Here is an 18,656-nt window from a genome sequence, read left to right as displayed (position 1 = left end):
CTGGGCTTATTTGTGTTATTGTGACTGTAAAACTTTGAATTTATTTTTCAACTTCCTCTCCTCCCTGAAACATACATGCGAAAACATTTCTTCACAGGATAAATAATTGTGTTGGAGAGGACAATCACTGGCTCTTCCTACTGCTATGTTTCTACACAGAGTTCTTGAGTTTCCTCACATTAGTCTTCAATTTCTGCCAATATTACTACCTCCAACCTCTAACAAAAGTAAAAGAGGTAAGACATTTGGTTCAATGTTTCCTCTTGATAATTTTACAGTGATGTTATATTTCAAATATGTCCTTTTTGCCCTAAGCAGTTACTGAAATGCAGTAAGTTGCATTATTTGAACTGTTGTACAGGATGCCAGATCATGTAGCAGTTCCACTCTGGACACTTTTATAAATGATTTATTTGATATGTGGTTTTTATAGAAACTGGTAATGCACATACCAACATTGGTCAAGTGGGTGCATTGGCAACCAACTCTTTCCCCCAAAAATGGCATATCTTGCTTCAGAAAATAGCGTTACAATAGTTTTCTAGTATTATAATTGACAGAATGTCCCTACGTAGGTACACACTGCACTCCGTATGATGCAAGATTTTCTTTTAACATTTGCAGTAAAAGGTACATGTATTGGGAGTTGTTCGCCTCTCTCCAAACATTAATTGAAGCTTGCAACCTGGAGTATTCATCAAAGTGTTTCTGAATTGCTGAAATAACAATTTTCAAGATGGAACCTCTACTTAGTTCCACTAGTTTTCACGGCTTTCAAGTCTGGTTTCTCACATGTGACGGGCTGGACACCATTATTGAAAATATTTACGGTGATTAGCGCATTTTCGGCTGTTCTAATCAAACCGTGTCAGATTAACACTCTTAATTACATCAAGTAATATTTATTAATGGAAAGAACATAATTTTTTCTATTTAACTACCTGCCTCGCGCTGGTTCATTCAAGATTTTATGTCTGTGATTATGCAAATGAATGTTAGCAGAAAATTCCTCCGCTCCCTAATCGGTGCAACTTCAAATGTGGAAAGGAACTCCACCTCTTTTTGTTTTCTGTGTTTGCACTCGAGCAGTAATGCCATGCAAAAAACCCTGCCATGTGTATAATGTATTATAAAATTTGGTAATTAAAAAAAAAGCTTCATTCTATATGCTTTCATTTACCTTTGGTTACAACATAAAACAACTTGTTCAGTAGTTTGCTGTAACTACAAGAGCAGTTAATTGCTGGAGAAACAGAATTTAAGGACTTAGTTTGCAACATCAATCGATCCAAGGATAATTATACAGTGATATTATGTTCTCCTTTGGTATGCAATGATAGCACTGTTTTCACTGACAACTGAAATTTGGAAACATTATTCTGTAAGTAGGTTATCCAGCCTGAAAATTTGCAGCTGTGTTGGAAAAAGAGTTGTGCATCATTTGTTGACGCAATGATTTTTACAAGTGTTTCCATTTTTTTGTAATTCATGCTATAATCATTGGATTGTTTCTTTGGGGCACTGACCCAGGAGTTTGCAATAATTTTAATGCCTTTTTGGACTTTGTTTTAGAATATGTTCAGGAAGGGATGTCACCTGAGAATTTTTCTGCAATGTTGCTTTTCCTTCACACAGCTAGTCCTGTTCTTTCCACTTTAATTGGACTTAAGAAGTAACATTACACTGATTTTCATATTGAAATTAATTCCAAGTATGACTACAATTATATTGAAAATTAAAACGGGCTGATGGATAATGTTTCCCTTGCTGAGGGTTACTGATGTGAAACCTATTACAATAGTTGCAAGGAACTGACAACCAACAAGGCACATAAATGAAGAGGGTTTATTTGGGGAAAATTATCCATATACAAGACAGAGATAAGACTGCTTCCAAACTCCACAACTCCCGGACTCCAACTGCCAGAAAGCTTGTGCTCCCGTTTGCTATTCGCACACCTTGCCCTAAAAAGAGGCCCGTTTGCTATTCGCACACCTTGCCGCTATTGGCCAGATGGATCATGTGACCCCCAAGTACCTCGCCCCTTAAAGAGACATGTTAGCACATCTACCTTTTTATATTAAGGCAGTAAAATTGCTTAAAAACAATGCAGTATCATTTCAACCTTTTAAAATTAGTGCTGACTTCTAATGTTACATTATTTTCTTCCAAGTGCATAATACCACACATGCTCGAAATCTGAACTAAAAACAGAAAATGCTAGCATTACCTCGCAGAAAGAAGCAATGTTCACATCAGACAAAAGGTTATCGGGCTGAATTATAAGGGGGTGTGAGACAGGTCTCTCACCTCTCACAGATATGCTTCCCATATTCTTGATGTGGAGAGAACAGAGACCACTCCATCTGACAAAGGAGCAGCGCTCCGAAAGCTTATGGTATTTGCTACCAAATAAACCTGTTGGACTTTAACCTGGTGTTGTGAGACTTCTTACTGTCCCATATTCTTCGCAGAGGCTCACTCTGTATTGATCCTCACCTTAACCCAGCTCTCACCTGTGGTTCCAAGTGCCACTCTCCAGTAAACCTCTTCAACAGCTGGGCCAAACCAGGTGAGGGTAGTCCTCGGGTCTCCTACCCTTGATTCTTTATGGATTTGCCTACCTTGGCATACAAAGACTGATTCTGGCAGACTGGCCAGATGAGACCAATCTAAGGCCCAACTGTTTTGAAAGTGGCTGAGCAGCATGTTATGGAATGTGTAGAGATTGACAAGGCACAGAAGACATACTGGTCACCTGACCTATCCATATCCATCTCCAGCTATCCAGACTCATCTTGCTGCTGGACCAAGACAAGTCTGGATGGGAGAGACTTGAAGCTGATGATGACCAACTCTTGCTCACTATAATCCAATTCAAACACAAGGCATGTTCACCATCTTTCTATCATCTGTAATCCATCTTCTGTCTGTTACAAGTCCTGCGGCGATGGGGAAGTGATGCATAGCAAAAGGAATGGATTGGCAGGGAGCAATATCCGTGAACCTGTGCACAGGCAGCTCAGGCCATAGGCCACAGGGTTGTTTTTCACTAGAGTGAAGCAACAGTGGCAGCCCCCTGAGTGACTGAGCAGCTCTTTTCAGGACCACTGCTCATCTCCCTTGTATGATGAATGGGCTGGAAAAGGTGCCCTAAATATTTTCTGCTTCACCTCTTTGGCCAACAGGTCACAGCTGGCAGGGATCTCATCAAAGCAGGGGTAAGTCAATCTCAAATATGAAAGTAAAGGTAACCCCGGTCACCACTGGCACATGGAATTTGTGTACTGTCATGAACAATGCCACAGTTGACAAACTTGAGAGAAGAACTGCTTCTGGTGTTAGAGAGCTGGCTAGGTATAATGTCCAGGTTGCTGCCCTCAGTAAGACTAAGGAGAGTCAGCAGTGGTCAGTGCAGTTTACACATTCTTTTGGGGTGACTGTGGAAAAAAGAATGCATGAAATAGGTGTAAGCTTTGTTGTCGTGAACCACCTTGTTACTAAGTTAACTCGTCTTCCCAAGGGTGTTACTGAACATCTGATGGTGCTTAAACTCCCATGCACAGTAACTGGCAAACAACTCATCAGTGCGTATATCTACCATGACCAACTCTGATGACATCAAGGATAAAACCTACAAGAACTTCCACTGCTACTGTGTCAAACTCAAACAAACTAATCATTCTTGGTCACTTCAATGCAAGAGTTAGTGCAGATCACCAGACGTGGGAAGGAGTCATCAGAAATAATGGTGTTGGTAGTTGTAACAATAATGTTCTCCTTTTGCTGAAGGTGTGTGTGGAATGTGAACTCTTATTTGGCAACACAGTTTTCCACTTCCTCATCACAACAAGATGTCTTTGATGCACCCCATTTCTCTTCATTAGCATCAAATCGAATATGAAGGAGTGACAGGATGTGCGTATAATGAATGCCATGTGCAGTGCTGAGTGTTGGATTCACCACTGAACATTTCAAAGCTAACATCAAGCTCTATCCCTCTCTATACCCTCAAAGCATCAACATCCAGAAGCATTACAATGTCCCAAAGCTCAAAGAGACTATCATGAAGGATTCTGTCTCGGAGAAACTCAAGAGTCACTTGGTATACTGAAAATGGGCACTCACTACATTGAGAATGACTTGATAACCATGGGGGAGTGTCTCCCACTGTTCTAGAAGCCCTTGAGCCTACTTCTCATAAACTTCAAGATTAGTTCAGTGAAAACGATGAAGAAGGCCAAAAACCACTGGATGAGAAACATCACCTCTACAGGGTTTATCTCAATGACAAGTCACTGTTACCCAAGCGTTATGGCTACCAAAATAGGCACAAGACTGTCAAATGCAAGCTGAATGAGAAAGCTGGCACATTTCAGTCACATACAGACCACAAAGACTGGTAGTGATTCCACAAAGCCCTGAAATCCCTCAACGGATCCAAGTCTACTGATTTATCACCAATCCTCGGTGTTGATTGGTCAACACTGCTCACAGCAAAAGCCCAAATTATATAAATATAGGTGAAGCACATTAATCCTATCCTCAATTGGCCTTCCTTCATCAATGAAGAAGTAATCAACAGGTTGCCCATCAAATGTTTTCTTAATGACACCCCCAATCTGCTAAAAACAACAAATGCAATCAAACTTCTGTCTACTGGCAAAGCTCCAGGAACTGATGTGATTCCAGCTGAGGTCTACAAGATTGGAAGTCAATACCTGTTTAAGGAATGCATTGAGCTCTTTCAGTCTATGTGGGAGCAAAGAACCATTCCACAAGAATACAAAAATGGCTCTGTTGTCCACCTGTACAAGCAGAAATGATTTTGCCAAATCTTGCAACAATCATAGAGAAACTTTCTCTTCTCCATCACCATCAACATCTTTGCCAGAATCATCCTGAATTGCTTAGTGCAACATCTCAGTGAGGATCTGTTGCCGGTGCAGTTTCAGAAAAGGTCAAGGAATCACTGGTATGGTGGTTTTGACAGCACCAGGAGAAATGCCAAGAAAAGAACATGGACCTCTGCTCAACGTTTGTTCACCATTGCCAGTCACTAATAGTGTTTATAGGGCTGTGTGCAAGTGTCAATCCTTCTCAGCATGTTTTACTCCAGGGTGCTCTCCAATGTCTTCCATGATGGTGATCCTGATATAAAAATCAAATAGTGCATGAATGGAAAACTGTTTGATCTGATTCAACTCTAAGCAAAAACCAAGGACTCCAAGGACTTGCACGAATTCTCGCAACATTTAAGAAGCATCTGAACGAGCACTTAAATTACCTTGGCCAAATGAATGCATGAAACAGGTGTAAGCTTTGTTGTCGTGAACCACCTTGTTACTAAGTTAACTCGCCTTCCCAAGGGTGTTACTGAACATCTGATGGAGCAGAGCTGGTAAATGAGATTAGTATATATTGGTATTTGATAGTCAGCATAGACATGGTGGGCTGAAGGGTCTGTTTCTGTGTTGTATAACTCTATGGCATGCATAGCATGGTCTTATCTTTTATTTTAGTAAGATTTATTGATATTTGAAAGGTTATTTTTACTATTGGAAGGATTTATTACTCTTGGTAAGGTTTGCTATTATTAGTAAGATTTATTGATACTGAGGAGATTTATTGGTAGTTATCAGGTTTATTAATAGTAAGGTTTATTAACAATAGAGTTTATTATTTGCAGTAGCAAGGTTTATCAGCAGAGTAAATTTTATTGCAGTTTTAAGGTTTATTAACTAGTAGAGAATGGCAGGGTTGCTCCAATCTCTAAATGGATATCCTGGGCTATGGAAAATTCCAGGATGCTTCCCATCGTGATTAACCATTTGAACAGGAATGTTGTCAGTTGAATCAGCTCCGAGTTTGGGAAACAAGATTAGTAAAAATTACAAAGCTTTTAAAGATGCAGAGGTTGTAAAATATGAAGTGAATCTGCAAAATTTCAAACAAAAAAAGTGATATATTTTCACTAATCCTAAAATCAAACAGTGAACTGACATGCTGACATGACTTGAGAAATTCCACAAAGTTCCACAAAGTTTTAAGTATGGTCATAATGGATTTTCATAACTCATTTATGTTTTTTGTTCTGAGTTATCTAAAATTGTTTTTAGGACTCAATTAGATATTCTAATCAATTAAAACTAAAATCTCCATTGAATTGTGTGAGAATGACCATCTTTCAAATCCATGTCCTTAATATCATGGGTTAAACCGAGATTATTTTCTTCCGTTCCAAAAGGAGTTATTTGTGTTTCGGCATGAGCTGGCCATGTTGCGGATATCTACCTTGATGGGCATCGTGATGTTTGGAGGGATGTTCGGCCTTTTTTATGGTCAGCTGTCAAACGTTCTGGCAGTAAGTAAGAGTCATGTTATCTTAACATTGAATCATTTTGCCTAACCTATTACATAACATCTATTACAATTTGATGAGATCCAAATCCTAATCGAAGTGTTTTGTCATTGCAAACATATCTCTCAGTATTTGATTTGATTTGATTTATTACTGTCGCATGTATTAGTATACAGTGAAAAGTTTTGTTTCTTGCGTGCAATACAGACAAAGCATACTGTTCATAGAGAAGGAAAGGAGAGCGTGCAGAATGGAGTGTTACAGTCATAGCTAGGGTATAAGAAAAATCAACTGAATACATGGTAGATCCATTCAAAAGTCTGATGGCAGCAGGGAAGAAGCTGTTCTTGAGTCGGTTGGTACATGACCTCAGACTTTTGTATCTTTTTCCCAACAGAAGAAGGTGGAAAAGAGTATGTCCAGAGTGCGTGGGATCCTTAATGATGCTGGCTGCTTTTCCGGGGCAGCGGGAAGTGTAGACAGAGTCAATGGATAGGAGGCTGGTTTGCGTGATGGATTGGGCTACATTCACGACCTTTCATAGTTTCTTGGGCAGAGTAGGAGCCATACCAAGCTGTGATACAACCAAAAAGCATGTTTTCTATGGTGCATCTGTAAAAATTGGTGAGAGTCGCAGCTGACATGCCAAATTTCCTTAGTCTTCTGAGAAAGTAGAGGCATTGGTGGGCTTTAAATAGGTTACAATAATACAAGTATGAACAAGTATAATATTATAATCTATTTAAAGAGTAAAAATGAAGAATTCATCCCATATATCATAGAAATTTTCTATGATAAAACAGAAAATGCTGTAAGTACTCAGCAGGTCAGACAACATGTGTAGAGAGAAACAGGGTTAATGGATGGAATTTTCCAGTCCTTCACCACGGCAGGTTAAACAGAGGGAAGGCAGGTTTTGGGGGGTGGGTGGAAACGGGGAGGTTGGGGGGTTGGGGGGGGGGTGTGGGCAGACAATGCAGCCAGAATACTGCTAGAATCTTCTACTCCCGGTGCCATGGGACGTTGCAATTTCTGCCAGATGGGGCTTGTGAAAGTGTGAAGGGGCATGAAGGCTTTTGCAAAGGAGCATGGGAGTCTGCCTAGGGAAAAGCATTCAGAAGGCAATCGAGAATTCCAGAGGAAGGGATGGTAACAGTTAAAGGAGATAATGGAAACTAGGAGGGTGAGGGTGTGATGACATCAGGTGAAGGGACACCAAGGGTTGGGTAGACTGCCACCCTCCGCATGGGAACTTCTATGTGGGCACAGGTCAGCACCACTTCATCAGCCTGCAGGCAGAAGGACTCCTCTGCCTCATGTGCCACCATGTTGAGGGGTTCTGCATCTCTGCCTGACTTTCCTCCGTCTCTCGCTGCCTCTTCAGCATCGCATGGAAGGCCAATTCCAGAAGCTGGTCATTGGGTGTGAACCTCAGAGATGCCCCTTTCCCAACACTCCTGCAAGTGTCGGTGATCTTGGCTGACCCTGCTCATCCTGCTGAGATGTGGAGATGCCGGCGTTGGACTGGGGTAAACACAGTAAGAAGTTTAACAACACCAGGTTAAAGTCCAACAGGTTTATTTGGTAGCAAAAGCCACACAAGCTTTCGAGGCTCTGAGCCCCTTCTTCAGGTGAGTGGGAATTCTGTTCACAAACAGAACTTATAAAGACACAGACTCAATTTACATGAATAATGGTTGGAATGCGAATACTTACAACTAATCCAGTCTTTAAGAAACAAAACAATGGGAGTGGAGAGAGCATCAAGACAGGCTAAAAAGATGTGTATTGTCTCCAGACAAGACAGCCAGTGAAACTCTGCAGGTCCACGCAACTGTGGGGGTTACAGATAGTGTGACATGAACCCAATATCCCGGTTGAGGCCGTCCTTGTGTGTGTAGCCAAGTTCCGCACACACAAGGACGGCCTCAACCGGGATATTGGGTTCATGTCACACTATCTGTAACCCCCACAGTTGCGTGGACCTGCAGAGTTTCACTGGCTGTCTTGTCTGGAGACAATACACATCTTTTTAGCCTGTCTTGATGCTCTCTCCACTCCCATTGTTTTGTTTCTTAAAGACTGGATTAGTTGTAAGTATTCGCATTCCAACCATTATTCATGTAAATTGAGTCTGTGTCTTTATAAGTTCTGTTTGTGAACAGAATTCCCACTCACCTGAAGAAGGGGCTTAGAGCCTCGAAAGCTTGTGTGGCTTTTGCTACCAAATAAACCTGTTGGACTTTAACCTGGTGTTGTTAAACTTCTTATCCTGCTGAGGACAGGTTCCATGTAGTGACCACCAGAATGTGAGACCCTTCCTAAATTAGAACTGATACTTACCGCAGTGTATGTCTTTGGGCTGGTGGTGCATGCAGATGTCTGCTGTGACGCCTCTACAGGTGCATTTTCTTCATCAGCTGGGTCCTCACTCCTCTCCAGGCTTGTGTTCGAGCTGGACAGGGCTTCCAGAGTTTGATGCCTTGCCCTCTTCCTGGTGGAACCTGCAAGTGAGAGAGGAGGAAATGATTGACTGCATGAGCTGCCTCCACAATGGAGGAACCCTTGGCCCTGAGGTTTCTATGAAATGCATGGATCTTTACTGGCTGGAGGCTACAAGCCAATCTCTCCATCTCCGATGGATTTATCCCACTCCACCCATGCCAGCTGCGGTTGATTGGCATGCTAAATTGACTTTAGTGTCGGGGGATTAATAGGGTAAATATGTGGGGTTGCGGGAATAGGGCCTGGGTGGGGTTGTGGTCAGCGTAGACTCGGTGGGCTGAATGGCCTCCTTCTGCACTGTAAGGATTCTATGATTCTATGAATATACATTAAGCTGTTTCCAAAATATTATAAAGTCTATTCTATAAACTTATGAATTTGGAATTTATAACTTATGAATTTTGAATCAATATTATGAATTTGTGATCATTAGCACTGCACCAAGCAGCAAGGAACCATGGCCATCACCTCCCCCTACATATATATAAAAGCACATAATCCATCCACTGGAATATATACTGATCTATATCACTGACTTCAGTCTGCTTTACATCTCAATTGCTGCTAAAGGTTCCACAGATAGGCAGCCCCACCTAACATCTCAATACATGAGGTCACCTTCCTTATCTGTGTTTCGGCCTGGGCTTTCGTAATCTCAGAAAATAAAAGAGAACTCAAGACTTGAATCTCGATAGGGTAGATGTGAGGACACGTCATGCCTCCCAGCCAAACATTTTCATAGTACAAGGAGTCTTTGTGCAACATATACAGTCACAGATTTCATGGTCAATGATGACACACAACAGTGTTTGCTGTTGACCCCAAATTTGGTTTTATTAAATGTATAATAGTCTTTCCACAATCTGCGCAAAAACTAAATTGCTATAGTTCTGAAATTGTTTTCAAAAACTGTGATTCCACCTGAAACTGTTTTTAGAATATGCTACTCCAAGAGCTTGATTTGCTGAAGCCCTTTTCAAAATTGACCGTCAGAATTGCTAGGCTCTCATCAGCTGAGTCTTCTATTCACCAGTCTGCTAGTAAATCTAATTTACCTCTATTGTTTTTCTTCCTGACATCTGTTTGGCTGAAATATGATCTAATTTTGCTAAATTAGCCAAATGTCGATCTGAATAAAAGTGATCGAAGAAGCGTCCAGAATGGTGTTTATTACTTTAGCAATAATATACCTATGGTTTTATCTGGGCTCCTTTTCTTAAAAAAAAGGAAAGTATTAACCACCAAGCAGTGAACAAATCTATAAAAAACTGGTATATTTAGCAAAATTAGATGATGTCCTTTGTCCTTCATGATTAGATAATGTCCTTTAGGGAAGGAAATCTGCCTTCCTTACCGGGTCTGGTCAATATGTGACTCCAGACCCACAGCAATGTGGTTGACTCTCAACTTCTTCTGGGCAACGCGAGATGGGCAAAAATGCTGGCCAGCCAGTGAAGCCCATGTCCTATGAATGAATAAAAAAAACACTTCATTTTTAATTCATTTATGGGATATGGGTGTCACTGCCCAGGCCAATATTTATTGCCCATCCTGAATTGTCCTGCCTTCTTGGATCGCTGCAATGCAAGATATTCTTACAGGAAAAAAACTTGGGTTATCAGTTGAATTTAACAAGATGAAAACTGGCTCAAAAAAATGGATGACGACTGCAATATGGAGTACTTGCAATGAAAGTTTCTTTAAATTACCAGAAAAATTGTGGGTTTTATTCCAGCACACTATAAAGAGATTCTTCTGATCCTTTTTGGAAGATTGAAGGACCATTCAACCTGAAAACTTTTGATCAAGAGGTGCATGGTGTGAAGCTATAAGTTTTCCAAAGCGATAATTGTACCTGGGTAATGTTGACGGGAGAATAGGAAGGTCAAGGAGTACTGAAGGGTTGAGGTAGGGATTTGTGATGGCAGAGTTTCTGAGGGGAGAAATTTGAAGGAGAGAGGGGCCTGAGAGTGTTAAAAGTGGTGGGCTTGGATCCAGAGTGGGATCCAAACAGCAGTCAACATTCAAGTTACACAGGCTGGTTACGTAGCAAAATTAGGATATTTGTGAAAAACAAGGTATAGAGAGGAGGCAATAGAAATGAGTCTAAGATTAAAGTCAGAGGGTCCATTGTGAGATAAAAGTTGGCATAGTTAGGGTGGAATTAGCTTGGATCATCTATGAACTGATGGTCAGCCATGATCTTATTGAATGGCGGAGAAGGCTCAAGGGGCCTAATGGCCTACTCCTGCTCCTAGTTCTTATGTTTATGTACAGACTTGGAGACAAATCTAAATGATGAGTGAGCCAGAAGCTCTTTAAGAGTAAAGTTCTGGAGAGCCAGGTAATGTGCAGACTCGATCCTGGGGTGAAAGTTGGTGGTGAAGTTGGAGGTAACCATAAGACCCAGAGATGACAAAGAAATGAATTTCAGCTCCACATTTTCCCAAATTCTCTTGTTCAGGAATTGTTTCCTTGGTTTGGAAAATAGTCATTGACAGTTTATTATCTAAAATGACAGGAGAGATAAACTAGGAGAATAAATAGAACTGATAGTCACTGATAAAACTGATAGAACTGATAAACTGAATGTTTATCCTAGGGAAATGATCAGAATCTGTTGGGATTGAACATGAACTGATCAGAGAGAGCTAACACAAATTTATAACTGGTAATTAAGGTTGAATGGAATTAAATGATTATCTTCAGAAGGTGACTGACATTGTAATCAAAGAAGTGTCTCTGGATGTGATTAATTTAGAATTCCAGAAGCCATTTGATAAATTTTACAAATGAGAGTGCATAAGAGATAGACGTAATTTATTAACATGAATAGGGATTTAGTTTGGTACCAGGAAATTGTAAATAACCACAGTCACAAAGGAATACAGTACAGGTATCTCTCTCCATTAGAGAGAGACAATTTGTTATAATTTGAGGGCAGCGTTCCCTGAGTGTGAGGCGAGGCAGGCCTCCATGAACTAATGGAGCTTAGATTGAACCCACGCCTGTTGGCATCATTCTGCACCATATCTAGATACCTAACCCACTGAGATAAGCAACTGTCAAGTAGCAGATGTGGAATAGAAATAATGGGCATGGATTGAAATTGGCAGGGTTCGTGTGTCTTCCTCTTCTCTGAACTGGAGCCTGAGCTTTTCACTATTTTCATAAATAACAGATGAAGGAAACAAGAGATATATATCAAAGATTGCCGATGAGTTAGGACACACAATAAATAAATTAAATGAGAGCAGAAAGTTGCAAAGGGACACAAAAATTATGTGAGTGGGCAAAACTGTGGCAGATGAAGTTCAGTGTGGGATGTGTGAGGTCCTGCTGTGTAACCAAACCGATGTAACCAAGTGAGATCAGAATATTTTCAAAATGTTGGCAAGCTCAGAACTGCACAAAGACAAAGAACAAAGAAAAGTACAGCACAGGAACAGGTCCTTTGGCCTGCCAAGCCCGTGCTGATCATGATGCCCTAACTAAACTAAAAAAAAACCTTCTGCCCTCACTCAGTCCGTATTCCCCTATTCCCTCCCTATTCATGTATCCATCCAGATGCCTCTTAAATTCATTGTGATCATGGTTGATCATCCTACTCAATAGCCTGATCCCGCCTTTCCATGATATTCTTTGATCCCCTTTGCCTCTAGTGCTATATCTAACTACGGGCCCAATTTTACCATTTTGATTCTAAGTGCTGAATCTGGGCGCAATTCAGATCCGATTAGAAACCTGTTCTCAGGCGCCCCCATACGCACTTAGCCTGAAAAAATAATCGCGAGTCTGAATCGCGCTGTGGTCGGGGCTTAGCGCGCCAGAAATGCTGCTGCTCCGATTGGAGCCGTCAACTACGCATGCGCAGTAAAAAAAATTTGAAAAACGCTCCCCTGTCGCAAAAAGTGGATAAAGCGGCCCGGGAGCAAAACGCGGGAGTGATGGCCCCCACAGATATTGCCCCACCCCCACAACATAACTGTCCCCCTTATTCACCCACCCCCTGCTACCCAGACCGATCGTGACCCCCTGTCCCCTTTCCCCCCAACCGATCGCCCGCAGCTGCCTCCCCCCTCTGCCAGAGAACCATCGGGCCTCCCTCCTCCCCACCACCAGAGAGCAATCTGGGCCTCCTCTTCCCTCCCCCACCCACCAGAAAATGATCGAGCCTCCCTCCTTCCCCCCACCAGAGAACCATCTGTCCTCCCTCCCTCCCCCCCCGCCCCCACCAGAGAATGATCTGGCGCTCCCTCCTCCCCCGCCCCCCCACCAGAGAATGATCGGACCTCCCTCCTCCACCCCCCCACCAGAGATACATCTGATCTGCCTGCTCCTCCCTCCCCCTCACCAGAGAATGATCTAGCCTGCCTCCCTCCCCCCCTACACACCACCGATCTGAGTTAGAGAGCCGTTGGAAGCTCTGAACTTACCTCTTCAGAAGCTGGAGTGCCCGAAACAGACCTTTGCTGAGCATGTCTGTTTAGTGCCGAATCTGGACAGGTGAAAATGCATTTAAATTGACGGTGCATCCGTTTCGGGCGCCGTTCCAATCACGGCCATTTTCGGGCCTTGGTAAAGTGGGCATTTGCGCGGATGCGGGCGCTAATCACCTCACGCCCGACTTTACCAAGTTCGGGCGCGACGCAATGGTAAAATCAGGCCCTACTTCTTAAAACCATACAATGTCTTGGCCCCAACTATTTTCTGTGGTAGCGAATTCCATAGGCTGACCACTCTCTGAGTGAAGAAATTCTCCTCATCTCTGTCCAAAATGGCCTACCCTGTATCCTGAGACTGTGACCGCTGCTTCTGGTCACCCCCACCATTGGAAACATCCTTCTTGCTACTACCTTGTCTAGTCCTGTCAGAATTTTATAGGTTTCTATGCGATCTTCCCCTCATTCTTCTGAACTCCAGCGAATAAAATCCGAACCGGATAAATCTCTCCACATACGTCAGTCCTGCCATCCCAGGAATCAGTCTAGTAAACCTTCTCTGCACTCCTTCTGGAGCAAAAACATCCTTCCTCAGATAGGGAGACCAAAACTGTACATAATATCCCAGGTGTGGCCTCACCGTGGCCCTGCATAATTGCATCAAGACATCCCTGCTCCTGTACACGAATCCTCTCGCTATGAATCGTACAATCATAGAATCCCTACAGTGCAGAGGAGGCCATTCGGCCCATCAAGCCTACACTGACAACAATCCCACCCAGGCCCTCCCCATAACCCCACGCATTTACCCTGCTAATCCCCCTGAAACTAAGGGCCAATTTAGCATGGCCAATCCACTTAACCTGCAAATCTTTGGACTGTGGGAGGAAGCTGGAGCACCCGGAGGAAACGCATGCAGACAAAGGGAGAAGGTGCAAACTCCACACAGATAGTCACCCAAGGCTGGAATTGAACATGGGTCCCTGGCTCTGTGAGGCAGCAGTGCTAACCACTGTGCCGCTCACACAGAGTCCCTACAGTGCAGAAGGAGGCCATTAAGCCTTTCGTGTCTGCACCAACTCTCCAACAGAGTATCTTTCCCAGGCCCACCACATCCCTGCTACCCCACGCATTTACTCCACTGATCCCCCTTACCTAGACCTCTTGGGACACTAAGGGCCAACTTAGCATGGCCAATTCACTTAACTTGCGCATCGGGACTGTGGGAGGAATCCATGGCATCCAGAGGAAACTCACGCAGACACAGGTAGAATGAGCAAACTCCACACAGACAGGCATCGAAGGCTGGAATCAAACCCCGGTCCCTGGCACTGTGAGGCAATAGTGCTAACCACTTTGCCACCATGCCACCAAGATACCATTGCTTTTTTTACCGCCTGCTGCACCTTCATGCTTACCTTCAGTGTCTGATGTACGAGGACATCCAGGTCTCATTGTACATTCCCCATTCCTAATTAATGGCCATTTAGATGGTATTCTGCCACCTTGTTTTTGGCACCAAAGTGGATAACCTCACATTTATCCAAATTATATTGCTTCTGCCAATCATTTGCCCACTCACTCAACTTTTCCAAATCACACTGAAGCATCTCTGCATCCTCCTCACAGCTCACCCTCCAACCCAGCTTTGTGTCATCTGCAAATTTGGAGATAGTATATTTAGTTCCCTCATCTAAATCATCAATATCTATTATGAATAGCTGGGGTTCCAGCACTGATCCCTACGGTACCCCACTAGATATTGCCTGCCATTTGGAAAGTATTCCTACTCTTTATTTCCTGTCTGCCAACCAGTTTTCTATCCATCTCAACACCCTACCTCCAATCCCATGTGCTTTAATTTTATATGCTAATCTCTTTTGTGGGACTTTGTCGAAAGCCTGATGAAAGTCCAAATAAGCCACATTCACTCACTCCCCCCCCCCCCCCCCCCCCCCCAACCCACTCACTCATCGTCAACTCTGTTCGTTACATCCTCAAAGAATTTCAGTTAGATTTGTCAGGCATGATTTCCCTTTCATAAGTCCATGCTGACTCTGTCCAATCCTGCCACTATTTTCCAAATGTTTTGCTGTAAGATCTTTGTTAATGGATTCCAGAATTTTCCCCACTACTGACGTCAGGCTTACTGGTCTATAATTCCCTGTGTTCTGTCTACCTTCCTTTTTAGTAGTAGGGTTACATTCGCTACCCTCCAATCTGTAGGAACATTCCAGAGTCTATAGAATCTTGGAAGGTGACCACCAATGCATCCACAAGTTCTCAGGCCACTTCCTTAAGTACTCTAGGATGTAGATTACCAGCCCTGAGGATTTTTCGGCCTTCAATCCCATCAGTTTCCCAAAACCATTTCTCTACTAATACTGATCTCCTTCAGGTCCTCCCTTTCACTAAATCCTATGCTCCCCAACATTTCTGGTATCCAATTTGTGTCCTCCTTTGTGAAGACAGAACCAAAGTACGTATTCAGCTGGTCAGCCATTTCTTTGTTCTCCATCATAAACACCCCTGTTTCTGGCTGTAAGGTGCCTACATTTATCTTCACCAATCTTTTTCTCTTCACATACCTATTAGAAACGTTTACAGCCAATTTTTATGTACACCACAAGCTTACTCTCGTACTCTATTTTCCAATTCTTATTACTCCCTTGGTCCTCCTTTGCTGAATTCTAAACTGCTCTCAATGCTTAGGTCTGTTGTTTCTCTTGGCCAATGTGTATGCCCCTCCCTTGGATTTGGTACTGTCTCTAATTTCCCTTGTAAGCCATGATTTGGCCACCTTTCCCGTTTTGCTTTTGTGCCAGACAGGAATAAGCAACTGTTGCAGTTCATCCAAGTGCTCCTTGAATGTTTGCCATTGCCTATTCACTGTCATCCCTTTAAGTAACACTTATCATTACCAACTCATGTCTTATACCTTTGTAGTTTCCTTTATTAAGATTCAGAACCCTCATCTCAGAATCAACTACATCACTCTCCATCTTGATGAAGAATTCTATCACTTTATGGTCACTCATCCCCAACGGGTTTCGCACAACTAGATTGCCAATTATTCCTTTCTCGTTACATAATACCCAGTCTAGAATGGTCTGTCTTTAGTTGGTTTCTCAATGTATTGGTTCAGAAAACCATCCCGTATACACTCCAGGAATGCCTCCTCTATGATTGTGATTAATTTGATCTGCCCAATCTATAGGCAGACTAAAATCACTCATAATTACAGATGTTCCTTTATTGCATGCATCTTTAATTTCCAGTTTAATATCATTACCAACGTCACTACTACAGTTTGGGGGTCTATTTACAACCCCTATTAATGATTTTTGTCTCTTTGTGTTTCTTAGCTCCACCCATATAGATTTGACCTTGTCAGAACTAATATCATTCCTCAGTATGGTATTCATTTCCTCTTTAACCAGCTGAGCAACTCCACTGCCTTTACCTTTTTGTCTGTAAGTCCCAAATACCGAATACCTCTGGATGTTCAGTTCCTATCCCTGGTCACCCTGCAGCCATGTTTCTGTAATGCCGACTCTAGCCTTTAGGCTTGTCTTTTTAACACTGCTGCTCTCATTCCCACATTTTTTCACAGAGGACCTGTTTGAATCTGGCCCTTGGTTTGTCTACCTATCACTTTTCTTATTCCCCTTTTTGTCCTTGATTCTCCCTCCTCTGACTCCTTGCATAGGTTCCCAGCCCCCCGCCATTTTAGTTTAAACCCTCACCAACTACTTGAGCAAATATTCCCCGAGTACATTAGTCCTGGTCCTGCCAAAGTGTAAACTTGTCCACTTTGTGCTTGTCCCACCTACCCCAGAATCAGTCCCAATGCCCCAGGAATCTGAAACCCTCCCCCTCACATCATCGTTTCTGCCACCTATTCATCTTATGCATCCTGCTATTTCTACTCCTACTAGCATGTGGCTCTGATAGTAATCCTGAGATCAGTACCTTTGAGGTCCGACTTCTTAAGTTTCTTCCTAACTCCCTATATTCTGCTTTTAGGACTTCATCCCTTTCTTTACCTGTCTTTGATACCAATGTGTACCACGACCAACGGCTGTTCACCCTCCCCCTCCAGAATGTTTTCTGTAACCGCTCAGAGACATCCTTGACTCTAACACCAGGGAGGCAGCATACTATCTTGGAATCCTCTCTGTGGCCACAGAAATGACTTATCTATTCCCCTTACAATTGAACCTCCTGCAACTATTGCATTCTCACACGTTTTACACCTCCCCTCTGCAGTAGAACCAACCGTGATGCAACAAATTTGGCTGTTGCTGCTTTCCCCGAGAGGTCACTCCCCTCAACAGTATTCAAAGCGGTATATCTTTTTTGCAAAGGAATGTCCACAGGGGAGTCCTGCACAGCCTGCCTAGCCCTGTTGCTCTGCCTGGTGGTCACCTGGCGGAGATTCCCTTCCTGCCTGGGGAATCTTAGTCTGCAGTGTGACCAGCTCTCTATATGTGCTATCCACGATACTCTCTTCCTCGTGGTTGCTTGACAGTATCCCCAGCCATCACATCAGCTCTGAAACCCAGTCTTCCAGGAGCTGCAGCTGGAGATACTTCCTGCACACATGCTGGCTCTGGGCACTGGAATTATTCCCGGCCTCCCACATGGAGCTTGAAGAGCAGACCGCGGCTTGGAGCTTTCCTGTCATAACTTTCCTCCTTTAGATTAAACTTTTGGAAGGTGCTTGATATCAGGTTATATCCAATTCCAGAGGGCCCTTCTTTCCTGGCCCTCGTAACTACCAAATATAATTCTTACAAACTATAAACCATAAAAAGACTTCTGAAACTATAATTGATAAAACTATTAAATACCTATCCAAACTTACCCACTACTTATGAATCATCTCTTTCCTTTGTGTCCTCTACTACTGCAGCAGGGCACTGTCACTCTCTGAAGATCTAAAAGTTAGAAAGCGAGGAGAAAAAACAAAAAGCACCTCCTTCCTTTCTGCGCCAAATTCCCACTCAGCTCCAAATTCCTGATAGCCCCACACTCATTCTGGCTGTGTCTCACTCAGGTCTTTCCCACAGTTTGTATGGTCAGGTGTTTCCAATAGTCCCTTTCTTAAATAGAGCTGAGGTGAGCTGAGATGACTCGCACATGAATTAAACTTCAGAGGTATTCATACCTCTCCCTACCCCATAAAGACAAAAGATGGGACCAAGATGAGAGAACCCTGGAAGTAAAGGGATATAAAGATCAGGATTAAGAAAAAAAGGGAAGCTTACGGCAGGTATCAAGGCTTCAGTATGGCAGAGTCCCTCGAGGAGTGTAAAAAGTGTCAAGGGGAACTTAAAAAGGAGATT

General features: G+C 42.9%; 1 protein-coding gene across 3 annotated transcripts in view; it reads left to right on the top strand.

The window, feature by feature from the left end:
* Window positions 1–18,656, top strand: part of zdhhc21 (zDHHC palmitoyltransferase 21) — a 109,962-nt gene that overhangs the window by 77,777 nt on the left and 13,529 nt on the right. For all 3 annotated transcript variants that reach the window (XM_078215346.1, XM_078215347.1, XM_078215345.1), the window contains 2 exons: window positions 98–236; window positions 6,248–6,364. In XM_078215346.1, the coding sequence (XP_078071472.1) occupies window positions 98–236; window positions 6,248–6,364 (256 nt within the window). The remainder of the gene's footprint in view (window positions 1–97; window positions 237–6,247; window positions 6,365–18,656) is intronic.

Source organism: Mustelus asterias, chromosome 6 (genome assembly GCF_964213995.1).
Source record: "Mustelus asterias chromosome 6, sMusAst1.hap1.1, whole genome shotgun sequence".
NCBI lineage: Eukaryota > Metazoa > Chordata > Chondrichthyes > Carcharhiniformes > Triakidae > Mustelus > Mustelus asterias.
The sequence above is the reverse complement of the archived record's forward strand: the minus strand, read 5'-3'. Positions and strand labels throughout refer to the sequence as shown.